The 17,078-nt window shown below is 38.9% G+C and overlaps 1 protein-coding gene across 1 annotated transcript in view; it reads left to right on the top strand.

The window, feature by feature from the left end:
- The window catches only part of SRGAP1 (SLIT-ROBO Rho GTPase activating protein 1), a 286,653-nt gene that overhangs the window by 124,079 nt on the left and 145,496 nt on the right, over positions 1 to 17,078 (top strand). Inside the window, exon 2 of the mRNA XM_039234288.1 lies at positions 13,577 to 13,772. Within this exon, the coding sequence (XP_039090219.1) occupies positions 13,577 to 13,772 (196 nt within the window). The remainder of the gene's footprint in view (positions 1 to 13,576; positions 13,773 to 17,078) is intronic.

The raw sequence follows: 17,078 nt of genomic DNA on the forward strand, positions 1-17,078 counted from the left end.
TCTGCATCTTACATAAGATATAGGTATTAGAAAGTGGAGGACAGACAGTACACCATCCCCCAAACCGAGAAGGCACTTAGAGATCAGAAAACAAAGCAGGCCACTCGACATCACTTAGAGTTTGGTTCAGGGTAACTTACTGATGGAGGATGGGGCGGACGACCCAGCTGCACGGTGATTCTCCGCAAAGTCCAGACCTTAGTCCACAGATGTTAGAGAGCAAACAGGGGGTCACGTGGAAGGGCGCTGCCGTGAGATCAAAGGGTTCACATGCACCTCGAGCTTTTGCATGCACCTAATGGACAGCTAACCTGTCATTAGATCTTGTAGCACTACCACCTGTGCATCAGGAAGGAGCAAGCCTGTGTTATTTCTAACAGATTCATGGGAGGCCAAAACATGCCTCCCCCCCTTCCTGGCCCTGGTGAGCATTTCTAAAGTACATACAGTAATCCCCAAGGGTGCTTGAACACATACCCCCAAGGACAGTCATCTGGCAAACATGAACAAGATGGAGGGCCAGAGATCGAGTTGCTGTTGTCAGCAACCCCACAACAGAGGCTGTTTACCAGCGTCACGTATAACAGAGGAAGTACACAGTGTGGGCAGAGACCTGGGGAGGAAAGGTTCAAGTAAATGCCTGCATTGTGGATACATAATTGGTGGAGACTTGGAAAGAAGCTCACTGGTACTGAGGATCTGGAGGAAGGACAGCATGTCACAACAATGCACTGGGCTATTCATACATCTGATCGTGTTTAAAAATCATTGTCTTCCAGATAAAAGTAGCCGTGTAAATGAGTGGACATGTTAGAGGTCATAAAGCTAATATTGTATTGGAGATCTTACAAAGAGCTTATAAAGAGGTAGAAGATTAGAAAATGTGAGGATTTTTACCTTAGTGTGAAGATTAAATGATACAGTATCTTTTAAGTATAATTTTTCAAAGTAAATTACAAAAATGAATGGACCACAAAAGCGATAAAAAGGTAGAAGATAGGTATTTTGAATAATTTGTCATTTTAAGCTACTTTAATTCAAAACTAAAATCTAATTAAAGTGAAATAGAAGCGGGACACCTGGGTGCCTCAGTCAGTTAAGCGTCTGACTCTTGATTTCGGCCTACGTCAGGATCTCGTGGTTCGTGAGTTTGAGTCCCGCATCAGACTCTGCTAAAAGCACGGAGCCTGCTTGGGATCCTCTCTCTCCCTCTCTCTCTGCTTCTCCCCTGCTGATGCTTGTGTGCTCGCTCACTCTTTCTCTCTCTCTCTCTCACTCACTCAAAAAATAATAAACTTTAAAACAAGTGAAATAGAAGGCAACTCTGATCATATATGGTATTTATAAATCCTTCTATTCCATATCAGTATTCTGTTGAATATAGTTGACACTGCCTCCCTTGTCTAAATTGGCATAAAATAATTTTAAGAAATCTGTTGTCAAGAATTTGGCAGGAGCTGTCATTTTCCAGTAATTTCATCAGTTAGAACATAGTTCTACAGCTATCTTTTCTAAATGTGAATAATCATTTGTTTTTAACTTATTAAATAAATAGAAACATGCCCTGTAATAAGTGAATGAGTAATTGAATAAAAAAATAGCATCACTTACCATTTTAGAGTATTTCCTTTTAAACCCCCCTGCTTCCTTTATCTCATAATAATTGGCCCAACCCCTGCTTCCTTTATCTCCCTGCAATACAGAACAAACTGCAATCCATGTAATGCCCTGAGCTTATGCCTGGCCTTTGCCCATGATACCCTTCCCCTACCTGCTCCCACCTCAGCTCTTGTCTGTTTATCTGCTAACTCTGGTGTCGCTTCAGAGCCCACCCTGATTTCCTTGGGCACTTTGTGGTTCCTTCCTGTGTGCTTCCACAGCACTTTTTTTTTTTCCTGCTTCCATTATAGGACCTAGTATATTACATTGTAAATGATGATCGTTATAAAAATAACAGTGGACTGGGAGCTACCCTGAGAGGCCCTGAGGGTGCAAAGCAGTTTGGTTTATATTTGTTCCCCCAGCTCAGCACCTGCTAGAGGATCAGTTTGTCAGACGAGAAGTGAAAAGCGTTTCTTTCCTCACTTGTTCACTTGTTAAGTGGACATTGTCGAGGGAACATTGTTGAATCCAAGTTTTGCAGATGATGTGGCTAAAAGTTGGATGTTTGTGCATCTGAGGATAAAATAGAAGAGTATTATTTTTAATACATAGGTTGTCAGTCAAACTGGACATTTTAATTGGACATTTGGTATTTTGAGGAGATAAAATAAAGAAGAAAATGAACATTTCTGACATTTTAACAAGCTGATGTTCAGTATTTGCTTAGGCCTGAAAAATCTTGAAAGATACATATAAATAGATATGAATGTATGTATTTTAATATCATCTCTTTTAAGGATTTTGTAGCCTACAGCTTGAAAGGCGTTGATTGCACGGTCCAGAACATTGACTGTCAGTAAATGGAAAATCATGTTGAGGAAGCATAAGCACTTGACCATGTTCTGCTTTCGTTGTATCAACTCCTGAGCCAGAGTCCACTTCACCTTGGAGCCAGATGTTATTAGAGCTCTCACTCACTGAACTGTAGTTAAATCAAAGTAAGATAGAAACTTGCCAGGAACCATCCATTCAGAGTACCTAATAGAGACCTAAAGGAAATTAAGTGAAATGATTAGTGTTTCCTTTGTTATTTTCCTAGACTGACTATTCTCTATAGTAGAAGTAGACCTATCAAATATCTTTAATTGAGAGATGTGTAAACATGACAGTGAATTTACCTGAAGTCTTTTTCCACTGTTGACCAAATAGGACATGGTTAATGGGGAAAACCATGCAGGGCTGCATGCCACAAGGACCCCATGGAGCAAAGCACGAAGGGATAGTGATGGGGCTGTGGGTTGTGGGCAGAGGGAAATGGAAAACCATTTTATGATTTAGCAAAATGTGGGTCCTGAATCCGTATATACGTAACTGAGCCCTCTGATAACTTGTTATCTTTACTAATGCAGACGTACATCAGAGAAGATTATTGAGCATCTATTATGTGTTGTATGGAAATTTAGAGATACGATATTTGTATTCAAGGGGTTTATAGTCAGTGTAGTTAAAACTTTACAATAATTTTTAACATATTAGCAGTTCATAGCAATTTACAACTTAAAAACAACAATTTAAAAACAGCAGCAGTTGACCTAAATACATAATTTCCCCTAAAGCCACAACATTCAGAAAATTCTAGGGAATTCGTATCTGTCACTTAGCTGGTTTTTATAAAATATTTGAATTTTGCGGGGAAAAGGAGGTTCTTTTGGCTTTCTTAATTTAAGTAAATGATAGAAATATAGTCACTGCTTTTCTAAATGATGCTAGATACTTGGCAGCTAAACTTTATTTGATATATTAAGTTATATATGTATCTATATATACATTCTAACAAATTATCTAGAAGGCCAGGCCTGGATCACTTGGGCTTGCTTTGTTTGATTATATACTATATGTACTTGTTGAACATTATAATTTTGTATCATGAACTTTGGAATCAGATAAAACTGACCTGGAACTCAAGCTTTAGTACTTAATAATTGTATGACTTTGGACAAAATAAACTCTCAGCTTTGATACCCACATCTATGTAATGGAGGCACTAAATAATAGGATTGTTGTAAGAATTAAATGAGCCAAACTGTATTAAGGACCTATCACAGAATCAGGAATTTAGTAAGAATTAGGTATTCTCCTCATATTTACCACGTAAATGATAAATTGCTTGGGTGGTTAAACTGTGCACTTTAAAATTGTAATTACTGCACTAAGGAGAAGCGCCTTAATTTAAAAAAGCCTCAATTTATTGCGCCTGGCTGGCTTAGTCAGTAGAGCATGAAACTTGATCTTGGGGTTATGAGTTCGAGCCCCATGTTGAGTATAGAGATTACTTTAAAATCTTGAAAAAGAAGAAAAGCCATAATTTTCAAGTGATTTGGTACAAAACATTAAACTTCTTGAAATGTTTTTCGTTTTTAAAACTTATTCCCCCCAATGGGCAAACTTTTCTATTTATTCCATGAGACTTCATGTTGAATTCTATCAGGAAAGAACAAGTCAGCGTTTAGAAAATGCTTTGAACCTTTGAAAGAACAGCAACACAGGCCATTCCAAAAGGTAAATAAATCTTTGTGCTCTCTAAGATCATTGTTTTTCACACATGGTCTTTGTCTGGTAGTAAAAATCAGTCTACTAATACGGGCTGAAACGTCCTTGCTTAATTATCGAAAAGTTAATGAAGTCTTACCTCTTCTGCCTTCCAAATACAGGCATGATAGTGAATCATTCAGATCTGTAACTTCCTTAAACTGGTGTTTCTTGCAGCGTACTAAACTGCAATAATTGATCACCTGATCTGTTGCCATTTATTCTGGCTAGGTAGCTTTCATCTGGAAAAAAGAAAAAGGTGCAAATTTGTTTTCCATACTTCACCTGAAAATGTTATCTAGTCCAAAATACAATGTTTAGCTATGAAAATTGATGCTTTTGTACTAAGCTTTTATTCTAAAATAATGCTGACATTAGTGTCCTTTCAATTGAAGATGTTGTGATGAAAACTTAAGAATGTAGATATGGCCCCTCTCTAAGTGTCAGAAATGTTTTGAAATTGACTTTACTTTTATATACAAAGCAATGAGGCATAACTGTACTGAGGGGGCAGTTTCTTACCTTGTTTTATTCCAGAAGGTTTTATCATAATTCTACTCCCCTCAAATTATGCTAACCATCTCTGGAGCTTTAGGATGAGGCTATGGTTTTCAGCTTAGAATGGAAGCAACCTGATGTCATGTATGTCTGCGCTATTTAGTTTGCTTAAATTGTTGGTGATATCCTAATTTAAAAGTAGAGAAAGGGGCCACCTGGGTGGCAGAGTCGGTTAAGCATCTGACTCTTGATTTTAGCTCGGGTCATGATCTCACAGTTCCTGAGTTCGAACCCCGCTTTGTTCTCCTCCCCCTAATAATGTGGAGCCTGCTTGGGATTCTCCTTCTCTCCCTCTGCCCCTTTCCTGCCCCTACTCTCTCTCAAAATAAATAAAATAAACTTTAAAAAAAAAGTAGAAAAAGACTAGGGAGTTATATTTTCTGTGAGATAGTAACCTGGAAGGTTACATTTTGTCCAGCCACCCTAAACTTCCTTCCCCAGAACCTAACTCTTCTGGGCCAAGATATCAAAAATGACATTTTTGGTTTAAGGAACTATGTTTCCATTCCCCAAACTTGCACAACCTTCTAAATTCTGCATATTCTTTAAAGGCAGTGCAGGCTAATTCCCGCCCTCTAAAGCGGTCACCGCTGATAACCCAGTTAGTCATGAACTTTCTTTTTCTGAAAGTTCCTGATAGCCTGTATAGTCAGCATTATCAAATCTAGAACTTCTTTCTTCATTTTCATTACATATTTTATGATAATTGGCCAATACAGTGCTTTACAAGATGAGAAAGTCTTTTCATTTCTCCTTAAAGTCTTTCATTGTCAATGACATCTATAATTAGTAACCATTTTGCAGTTGAGGAAAGGTAACTCCTCCAAGGTCACACAAGTAATGTCTTGCTACTCTGTATTCTATCCCATATTTGCATTATGCTTAAGTCTTGTCTTCTCATCAAGCCTGCTAATATTATCTTCAAAAACCTTTTCTGATGAGAACTCCACATTTCAGATTCCACTTATGAGAAGCCTAGTTGCTAATTTACTCATATCCTAGAGGGTCTTTGTCATATACATGAACTGTATTTGTTTAAAAAAATTTTTTAATGTTCATTTATTTTTGAGGGGGAGAAAGAGAGAGCAAGTGTTCACACTTGTGTGCGTCCATGAGCGGGGGATGGACAGAGAGAAAGAGAGAATCTGAAAAGCAGGCTTTAGGCTCTGAACTGTGAGCCCAGAGCCCAACACAGGGCTCGAACCCATGAACTGCGAGATCGTGACCTGAGCAGAAGTCAGACAAATAACCAACTGAGGTACCCAGGCACCCTGAACGCATTTCTAATTTTAGGCTTTTTAATAGTCATTTTAAAAAGTGGGAAGAAACAGATGAACAAGTGAAGTTAATTTTATTAATGTCTTCTATATAATCCAGTGTCTAAATTTTTAATGTTAATTTCAATTTCTAAATTTCAATGTTAATGGTTATCTGTGAGACATTTTACATTCCTTATTTTCATACTGAGATTTTGAAATCGGGGGCATTGGGAGGTTCAGTTGATTGTGTTGTCTGACTCTTGAATTTGGCTTAGGTCATGATCCCAGGGTCGTAGGATCGAGCCGCAGGTTGGGCTCCACATTGAGCGTGGAGCCTGCCTTGGATTTTCTCTCTCCCTCTACCCCTCCCCCTCTTGCACACATGCAAGTGTGAATGCTTGCTTTCTCTCTGTGTCTCTCTCTTAAAAAAAAAAAAAAGATTTGAAATTTTGCATATATTTTACACTTATAGCACCTCTCATTTTGGGCTAGCCACATTGGAAGGGCTCAGTGTGACTAATGGCTATCGAGCAGCAAAGCTCAAAAGGTTTCTCTACAATGTGGTTGAAAATCAGCTTCTCCTTTCTGATAACAGATTAAATGGAAATTCTCATTAGTTCCACACCAGATGACAGAAATGAGTAATTCATAACTAACTAAAATAATAGGCTTAGGCAGGGGAGAACATGGATACCATTCATTCTTGTGAGTGATTTTATTGTTGTTAGTTCATTTTGCCCAGAAAGTCATAGTTCAAACAGGGAACCATACAGTTTACAAAGGCAATTCTTATTTCATGAAGCATAAGACTCTTAGCATTTCATTTATTTCAGTGTCTGTGTGATTTTTCTGGAATGCAGGTCTGATTATGTATTTTCCTTGTTCAGAATTGTTCCATTCTTCTTTACTTGTGTTTCCTGAAGTTGCCCACTGGAAAGATTCACCTGGGTACATAATTAAAATCCTCCATTCCAGGTCCTGCCAGACCAACAAAATAAAAATAGCCAGCTAAACTCAGGGGACCGGACATAGTATTTTTACTAAGCACCCTCAGTGGTTCTTGTCATCAAACCAGTTTGGGAAACTGGATGTTAAGATACATAAAATCTGACTCCTTAGTGTTCTCCACAGGACTGCCCTAGGCCCCTAATTGGACCCCCCACCCATCTGGGGTTGGATTGACACAGCAGAGAGCCCCATGTGCATATGCTATTCCTTCCGCCTGGAGGACCCTTCCCCCTGCACATGTCAGTAAACTGCCAAGTCAACCTCAGGGTCACCTCCTTGGTGCCCACCCCTCTGCCCAACCATGGAAACTTCTTCTGCATGCCTCCCATTGCTCCTTGACATTCATACATTAAGGCCCTGAAGGTCAGTGGCTCTCACTGTGTGCACTGCCTCTCTTCTCACTGACAATAGGGCTCAGGACCTTCAGTCTGTTACTTATAGCCTCTGGTAAGGAGCCTTGCTCAAGGGAATAGTCGGTGACTGTCTTCGTAATGAAAGGCTGCTGATACGAGTCATAATAGCATCTTCACCTGTTTGGTGATTGTTTGCAGATTGTGGCATGCTTTGCATTCTCGTCTTCTCATTTAATCCTCACTGGTCTCTTGAGGTGGGACTGTCATTTCACAAGGTGAAATTTGAGAGGTTAAGAGACTTGCCCTATGTCCGATGACTTATAATTGATAATGCTGTAACTCCAGCCTGGGTCCACGTTGATGCCACGTAATTTCCTGGCAAAGTATAAGAGAAGCATAGATCTTGGATTCAGATTTCTGGTGAAATGGAGAAGTGATCTTTGTTTACTTTTGTGGGGTTTTCTTTTTTGCTCCAAATTTCTAACCTAAACAACTATTTCACCCAAGTTTGCACCTGGTATTTCACTGATCAGCAGCTACAAGGTTGTATAGATATTCATGTGAACGGTGAGCATGTGAACAATTGACAGAACCAGTCGCATGGAGTTCTTGGACACATTCCAACGGCTCTCCCCTATCATTTGGGAAAAATACCTTATTGGTATTTTCCATTGGGTAAAGGTACTAATAAAGTCTAACAGAATGTATACTTTTTTATTATCATAAGAAAAATCTGACCAAACAAGACTATGAGAAAATTGAGATGGTTTGTGATAGCTTAGAAATGTTGCTGTGTTTTTATTTGCTGGATGATCATGAGTGTTACTCCCCATCTATCAATGTTATTCACTAATCTTCAACATTTAGTAACATATTAGAGAAGCAACCCAGTCTCATAGAGTCAGTCTTTCTGTGAAATGTGAATCAGTCTGTGGTCTCACTCTATTTTAAGAACTGGGACTTCCTTTTTATCAGAGCAATAGGAAGAAATGCCTTTGTTTCCTCCTTTCCTAGCCAATTCCATTTTCTTTAGTATTAGCAGATTTTTATAGCTTACAGGAACTATTTCAGTTTTTTAACAAATTAATTGAGTAGTTTGAAAGCATACTTTTCTGTGTCTTGTTGGATTATTAATGTTGACTCATTCTATGGTAATGCTCTGGTAACACAGAAATGAAATAAGAGTCATTTTTTAAAACACAGCACATGTTAGCTTTGTGAAAATGGCCATTATTACTATTTAGTAGGTCCTGACCCAGATTTAAATAATGACTGCTTAGAGCCTCCTCGGAGGTGGCATTTTTCTGCCTAAAAAAGATTGTGGTGTTTCATGCCTTTGTTGGGGAGTCATGGTAATAAGCCCCCCCCCCCCGCCCAATGTTCTGTTAGGTATATCTTTTCTATACCATTAGAATTGTAGCAATTAATAATATACCCGTGATCCTAGCTGCTTAGTTCATTTACTGTTCTGGCTTATAGATAAATTGAAGATGAAGTAAAAATACTAAAGCAAGAGCCACTGTAAAGACATCATTTTAAAATGCTTGCCCTTATGTAGTCAAATTTGATTAACTACTAGAAAGTACTAGGGATGGAAATATGAGGAGTTATTTTGTTGCTATTACTATTATCATCATTCTTAGAAATGTCTCAACAACCAAAATTTCATGAAATTGTGATACAGCAGTTTATCTTTTTCTTTTAAGTTTATTTATTTATTGTGAACATGAGCCGGAGAGAGGGAGAACGAGAAACTTAAGCAGGATCCATACGCAGTGCAAAGTCTGACATGGGGCTCAGTCCCACAACCCTGGTGGCTCATTACCTGAGCTGAAATCAAGAGTTGGACAATAAGCTGACTCAGCCACCCAGGGGCCCCTATCTTTTTTTATATAACAACAGTAAGTCACCTATCATTTAACTCACCCACTAAATGGGTACAATGCACTGTTTTTCAGTATGTTCACAGCTTTGTAAACATCACCACAGTCACTTTTAGAACATTTTCATCATCCCAAAAAGAAACCCGCATACCCCTTAGCAGTCCCCTCCCATTTTTCCCAACTCCTCCAGCCATAGTAACAACTCATCTGCTTTCTGTGCATTACTCTGTTCTGGATAGCTCATAATGCAGTCAGTTTCCCTTCATGCCTAGTTTCATTCACTTAGGTTATATTTTCAAGGTTCATCCATGTTGTAGCATGAATCAGTACTTTACTCCTTTAATGGCTGAGTCACTTCTGTACCTAGACCACATTTTGTTCATCTGTTCAACAGTTGATGGACATGTACATTGTTCCACTTTTCATCTGTTATAAATAATGCCGTTATAAACATTTGTACATAAGTTTTGTGTTCTCATTTTTCTTGAGTACATACCTAGGTACGAGTGGATTTGCTATGTCTGTGTTAACTCTATATTTAAACTTTTGCGGACCTGCCAGATTGTTTTCCAAAGTAGCTATGCCATTTTGCATTCCTAGAAGCAGTGAGTGAGGGTTCTGTTTTCTCCACATCCTCGCCAACACTTGTTATTATCTGTCCTTTTTATTATAACTATCCAAGCAGGTGTGAAGTGGTGTTTGCCTCTTCCTGACAGCTAATGATGTTGAGCCACTTTCCATCTGCTATTGGCCATTTGTAGATCTTCTTTGGAGAAAATGTCTATTGACATCCTTTGTCCATTTAAAAAGTTGGATTATTTATGTTTTTATTAATAACTTGTAAGAGTTCTTTACATATTCAAGATACAAGTTCCTTCTTAGATACATAATTTGTAAATACTTCTCCATTCTTTGTGTTGTCTTTCCACTTTCTTGGTGGTTATAGCTGTATACCTTGTAATGTACTTATCCTTCAGGGTATTATGCCTTATATGCTGTTCCACTGTCTGGGTCAGCTCCTCTTTCCATAGCTTCCTGGTACATTTCTCCATTAGAGCAGAGAGCATAGTGTGTTGATGCTATCCACTTAGGATCTGTATTTCCTACCAGAAGGAGTTGTGTCTTAGAAATCCTCATAAGTGTTGTTATGCCCTGCCTAACACAAAATCGCTCAATAATGGCTTGATGAACTATAAATTAAAATGAAGCTTGACTCTCAAAAATAAATTATCCAGATCAATACTAATATAAAAAAAGCTAATAGAAAGTGTTCTAAAAGATCATCTTTAAAGAATCTGCACGTGGGTAGGAAGCTGTAATCCCTTCTACAGAAATAAGGCTTACACTTTTTCTAGAAATCACAGCTTACTGTGCTACTTTCACCAATTCCAGCCCTAATGGTTCTTTGGTACCTTGCATGACAGTGGTGCTACATCCTGTAGCCATCTGCGGTCCCAATGCAAGGACTGATATGGTGTGGGGCACAGTGCATCACTACCGGCTTCTTTGATATGTTCTGAGCAGCGGACCAAAATGTATATGACTATTATATTTTACTCATTTATTTATACTCTTAAATTCGTCAGTGCCATTTCATGTTAGATCACATCTAGTGAGGTCATATGAAGAAAGCCATACCGCATGTGCTGGGAGGTGGCCTACTCAAACATTGTGCTACATTGTGGCTCTGTATGGTGTAAGGAACCCAAAGGTTTTTTCTTTCTAATAAGACATTTCTTATGGTAGTACTTGTGTATTGATTTTTTTTTTCTTACTGTCTTTTTTGTGATCATTTCCTCATTTGTCTCCAACTTGTCTAAATTAAAGAGATGATCAAATGAATTCCCCTCCAGATTTTAGAGCATATTTTATTTTCTCAAAACCATACCCTAGATTCTGGCCCTTCACCTTTTCCTTATCGAAAATGCTGCTAGTGTCCTGTTTTGATGAGGAAATTACTAACGATATGAAATAACTGTTACTCCCAGCAAAAAGAGGATGAGGGTTTTAACTGTTTAAATACAGTCCTCCTCAAAATTCCCTGGCTCTTGATTTTAAACCCTGAAGGAAGCAAGCAAGAGAAAAATCTAAGAATGAGGCTGAGGAAGGAACCCCACAGAATTTTTGTGTAGTTCTATTGAGGTCTGTACTCTTAGCCACTTTTTTTTTCTTATTTGGCAGCAAAGCAGCTTAAAAGAAAAAAAGAAAACCCAGTTGACAGCATAAGACGATTTATTTTTCTCTTAACACAGCAAGATGTGCTAAAATTACCAAATCTGAAAAAGGCGTACTGAGATTCCTGAATGAAAAATCCCCCCCACCTTTGATTTCTTTCTTCTTCATGAGACAAAAATAGTTATGCATTTGTGGGGGAAAGAGTTTGGTAGACACGGTGATTATAACACTGTATTGAAAAACACTTACTTTGATTGACTAAAAAAAAGCTGCTGTTCATGGTAGTTAGAAGCCTGTAATAATGTTTTCACTCTGGTGTTCACCACACTTCTATGAGATTAGTAATAGGAACCCCCAATCTAGAGGTGAAGAAACCAAGACAGGACACCGAATGCTTCCTGTGGAGCACCTGGGTGGCCTTGTCAGTTAAGCGTCAGACTCTTGATTTCAGCTCAGGTCATGATCTCACAGTTTGTGAGTTCAAGCCCTGCATTAGGGCCTGTGCTGGTGGTGTGGAGCCTGCTTGGAACTCTCTCTCTCTCTCTCTCTCTCTCTCTCTCTCTCTCTCTCTCTCTCAAAATAAAAAAATAAAGAAAAAAAGAAATGCATCCTGTGGCTTCCCAGTCCTCCGCCTAAAGCCTTGTTGCCTAGAACGTGACATTATTGAGGGCCTTGTTTCATAGTTATTGTATCTTTTTTTGCCAGGAGAAAGTATTTAATCTCCTTAAACCTCAGTTTCTTCTTTTTAAAATGAGGATAATACTTGTACCTACTTCAATAGGGTATAGATTAGTCTTTGATTATTGCTAGCCATTATTAAATTGAGCAAGTTTCCTGACACCCCGTTCAGAACTTGACCAGCCTGCTGATTAAACTTGAGCTTGATTAAACATGACCAAATGTATGCATACATATTGTGAACTCAGTCTTTCGCTATTGAAGAAGGATAAATTAGAAAGGGATTGAGGAGGTGTTATTAGGACATTGATTTCTTTCTTTTCTTTTTTTTTTAAAGATTTTATTTTCAAGTAATCTCTACAACCAGTGTGGGACTTGAACTCACAACTCTGCGATCAAGAGTTGCATGCTCCACCTACTGAGCCAGCCAAGTGTCCCTGGGCATATTTTTGTATTCTGTTAACTTTATTCATCTTTCCCAGAGTCAGTAAGTATTCGCTGAAAGTGAGGGCTTTTAGGGAATACTCACTGACTCTGGAAAAGATGAATAAAGTTTTCCGGTATGAGTATTCTTGCCTGGAGGTTAGCGCTGGGCCTCGGACAAAAACAAGTCAGAGTTATTGCTGTATCTCATTTTCTAAAACACACAGGTTCCATCATTACAGTCATTTACAGATAGTTTTGCATGACACACCTTTGCTTTTGTGTTTTTTCCCCTCAGTCAGTAAAAGACTAACGTTCATCTTCCCAATGTATTAAAATCATCAGAGGATTCTTTTCAGGATTATAAGTGTCAGTAGAGCTGTTAGTTTGAACACTGTGTAAAAACTGAAGGCCAAGTGAAGACCCTTTGATGTTGTGAATAGAATAATAAAGTGGAATCTGAGGATTCCATTTATGAATGGATTATTTGAATATACAAGGAAATTATTTTTAGGCAGAGCATCTCTATAAACCCAGAAGCTATGTGTTTTACAAACTAGAAGTTTATACACTAAATAAAAATTACCAGATGTCAGTGTCTGATGTGCTTGCCAACTGGCACATATTTGGTGGTTCAGAAATCTGGAAGAAATGATGCTCACATCTTTGCCTTTCAAATTTGAAAGGGATAGTTGAGGTAAAATGCTGTTGAAAAAATTACAATGCACTTAGCTACCCAAAGATGTCACATGTTATCAATTGTTATCTTAAAGGCCTTAATTTATTTGCCCTCATGACCATGCTCTTTTGCGGCATTGCAAATGTAACCCATATTTCTATCCTCATTTATTACATTCTTTCCTGGGACTTGGCCCATTCTTTTAAAGGGTCAGCAGATTATGTAAAGAACCGATCTGGATCTAGCAGTCTCATAAAGGTCCAAGACAGAGCGAAACGTAAAATAGGATTTGTTACTTTCGTCTCACATGTACCCACACGCCTCAGTAGTTTTCACAAAATCGTCAAATAGATTCTCTTCTTTCCTTAGAAATCAGAGCTCAGCTGGTAGAGCAACAAAAATGCCTGGAGCAGCAAACAGAGATGCGAGTTCAACTTCTCCAGGACCTCCAGGATTTCTTCCGGAAAAAAGCTGAAATTGAGACGGAATATTCTCGGAACCTAGAGAAGTTAGCAGAAAGGTTCATGGCAAAAACAAGAAGCACCAAGGATCATCAGCAGTACAAGTAAGAGAGATTTGACTCAAATTCATCTTTCCAAGGTGATACCCTACCTTCTCACCACCCTTCTTGGTTTTGGAATGTTCCATCTTCGGCGGATAAGCTGTCGATCTGAATATCCTCACAGATGAAAGCAACTCTCTGCATTTATAATTTGTGAGCACCAGTGTATTACATTTTTAAATCTCTCAACATTTTTTTCTTTCTAATAAATATTTATTTGTGAAGGACTTTATATATAAGAAGAAAAGGTGTGTGTTTATAAAATGCCTGCTTACAGAAAAATGGGAGTTGGTGTCTACCCTGGAAGATATTTCAGTAGGCACATTTATGATGGCTGCTTCTCCGAGCAAGGACCTCAGGGTTTCTGTAGTGATTTTGTCTGAAAATGAGCAGTAAGGGGTGCTTGTGTTTAGCTCCCCACCCCCAATCATGTTTGTGATCACTGCACTTGAGACTGACTTTAAACTCAGGGTTTTTAGTAAAATATTTATGACCAAGTATAATTAAACCTTGAATTAATTGTACTTCATTTGTTTAAAAAATACATACAGCTTTTCTCATAGTGAAATTTACTTTGTAATTTAGATCCTAGAGGCAGAAAAAGAGCAGTAGGCAACTTTAATAGAGTATATATGAACTATGACATTGCTAAGTGCAGGATGCCATGGAGAGATCCGATGGAAATCCATTTTATAGTGGAGGTGGGGAAGGGAAGGCCAAGGAAAGGCTGTGGAAAAAGTGATATGTAAGTGCAGACATGAAGGACTAGTTGGCAAGTTGAGGGAACCAGAGCAGATGTTCCAGCAAGGGGAACATCCTGTATCAGGGAGCAGACGGAAAGGGAGCAAGGCAGTTGTGTGGAACAGAAGGAGTCAAGTGGGAGCAAGTAGGGAGATGGTAAGCTGTGTCATGCAGAGACAGGAGGAGGGGGAGAAGGGAAGGCAGCAGAGGCGAGGTGCTGGCAGGAGGCAGAGGAAGAGAATTCCCAGTTTTAAATCTTGTTGGCTCAGACAGAGGAGCGGATGCCATGTTTTTTCCCTTCCACCACCAAGTGGAAATATTCAATCCACAGGTATAAATTGTACCAGATCCAGGAGGCCTGTAGGTCACACTTCACAGCTTGAACTTTGTCCTGACTACATGAGAAGCATTTGGAGAGTTCTAAGTAGAAGAGTGAACCAACTCAGACCTGCATTATAAGATGATGACAAAGACCCCGGGTAGGACTGTAGACTGGAAGAAGCCACAGGAGAGGGAGGAGAGCACGTAGGGGGTGCTCACTAGCAATACAGCAGGCAGAAAGAAAGAGATTTGTTTAGAAGGTATTTAAAGGGCAGCACTGTCTTTACTTTCTGGAAATATAGTAGGCTAGGCAATCTGAAAAGTATTTCTGCTATGAAACTTCCAGAAATGCTGATTAAAATATAATGGACATCACTATAAATGTGTGACTGAACTCATAGGAAAGTAAGGGAAACTTCCAGGGGCCAAAAGAGGAAGAGGGGACTGTAAACTCAAAGGGACAGTTACAGCCACCCTTAAGTCCCATGTGGGGCAGACGATGAAGCGTGTGCAAGGTAGAGAGGTGGAACAGAGGGCCTCCCCACTACCAACCCTATTGCATTGCGCTCCAGCCTAAAATCCCAACCAGCGGAAGTACTATTTGTACGTTGGTAAAGCAGAAAACCCCCCTACCTCCTTGCAGCAACACAGGGTCCAGTCTGCTCAGGCTGAGCTCCAGACTAGAGGAGGCTGCAGAGAACCTGTCTTTGTTTTCACTGTTGGCTTTGCAGCACAATTCTTGATAGGGGGAAAAAATTTTGTTTCTGATGGCTAATCTCTAGTGTTGGTCCAGTGTAGAAATAAATCTTAGTGATGATTCCCAGGGTGGACAAATGTCAAACGTACTTGACAGAGACTAGAACTGGAAAGGGACTGGACCCAGTACTGAATTCACAGTAACTGTCCCTTTTTAAAGTGATTACAAACAAGAAGACAGCCCATTCATCCAATCAGTAAATATTTTTGAACATCTTCTGTGTTCCATGCTTGGTAATCGGTTGTGCTGAAAACCTGTATGGACCAAGGCACCTTAGTCTGATCCCTTAGTAGTTCAGCTGCCCCTTTTTTCTTTCTCCTGGTTTGTCCACATGTTTTTTGTCAAGAGGTAAACAGTTTGGAATTTTCTTTGATTTGGGCTCATTGAATTTGGGACTGAAGATAAGTCTACAGAAGGGCCAAACGAGGCGTAGGAAGAAACTCAAAGCCTTTATGAAAGCATCAAACAGACCTGGTTTGAATATTGGCTTTCCTGTGCGACTCTGGTCAAGTTGTTTAACCTTTCTGGGCCTTGGCTTCCTAACTTGTAAAATGAGATTTGATGACCATTAAATAAGAAACATGACAAAGTCCTTGATGTGATTGATAGCCTGCATGAGTTATGCACTCTGTGTCCCTTCTTCTCTTCACCAAACAAATGTTAAATCTTTGGCAGTTCTCAGCTTTGGGATGCTCATTGTGTAGAACAGCCCTTAACTTAAGTTTGCCACTGACAGAAGACCAAGGCTTAGATCAGCCTTCCTGGACTCAAAGACTCTGATACTAGTTTGGTCTTCAGCAAATCGCTAAGCTTCACCTCTCTCACTGATAGAGGGCATACAAAGAATTTCTGCCTTAAACTGTAGTGGTAAGGATTATGTAGAGTTAATGTGTGTCAAGTCTTTAGACCAGCCAGCCACTAGATAAAAATAGCTAACTTTGTAGCTAACTTTGTTTAGCACTTATCGTGGATCTAAGGCATTATAGTAAGCATTAAAAACTATATATTAACTGAAATCATCCTCATAATAATCTTACAAGTACTGTTGTTTTACCTACTCTACAAATGAAGTTACAGAGGCATAGAGAAGTTGAGATAATTTGGCCAAGATCACATAGCTAGTAAATATAGTTCTGGGATTTGAACTTGGACAGAATAGATTAATATTCTATGCTCTTGTGTAGTATTTCTTGTAGCAGGTGCTCAGCAAATGATAGCTGCTATTACTGTCATTGTATATTATTGTCTCTTACTATTAAGGCAATAATGCATGTTTATTCAGCGAGTGAAAAATCATTTATTTAATGCTTAACCTGGGCAGGACACTCAGGATACAAAAATATAGGAAACGTTCTCAAAGTAGGAAATGTCAAAGTAGGAAATGTTCTCAGAGAATTTATGGGTTATTTCAGCATAAAGGATATACATAAAAGTTAATATATTAATGTAACATTTACCTCTTAGGCTGGCTAGATAGAGACTGTCAATAG

Source organism: Hyaena hyaena, unplaced genomic scaffold (assembly GCF_003009895.1).
Source record: "Hyaena hyaena isolate Hyena2069 unplaced genomic scaffold, ASM300989v1 scaffold_87, whole genome shotgun sequence".
Classification (NCBI taxonomy): domain Eukaryota; kingdom Metazoa; phylum Chordata; class Mammalia; order Carnivora; family Hyaenidae; genus Hyaena; species Hyaena hyaena.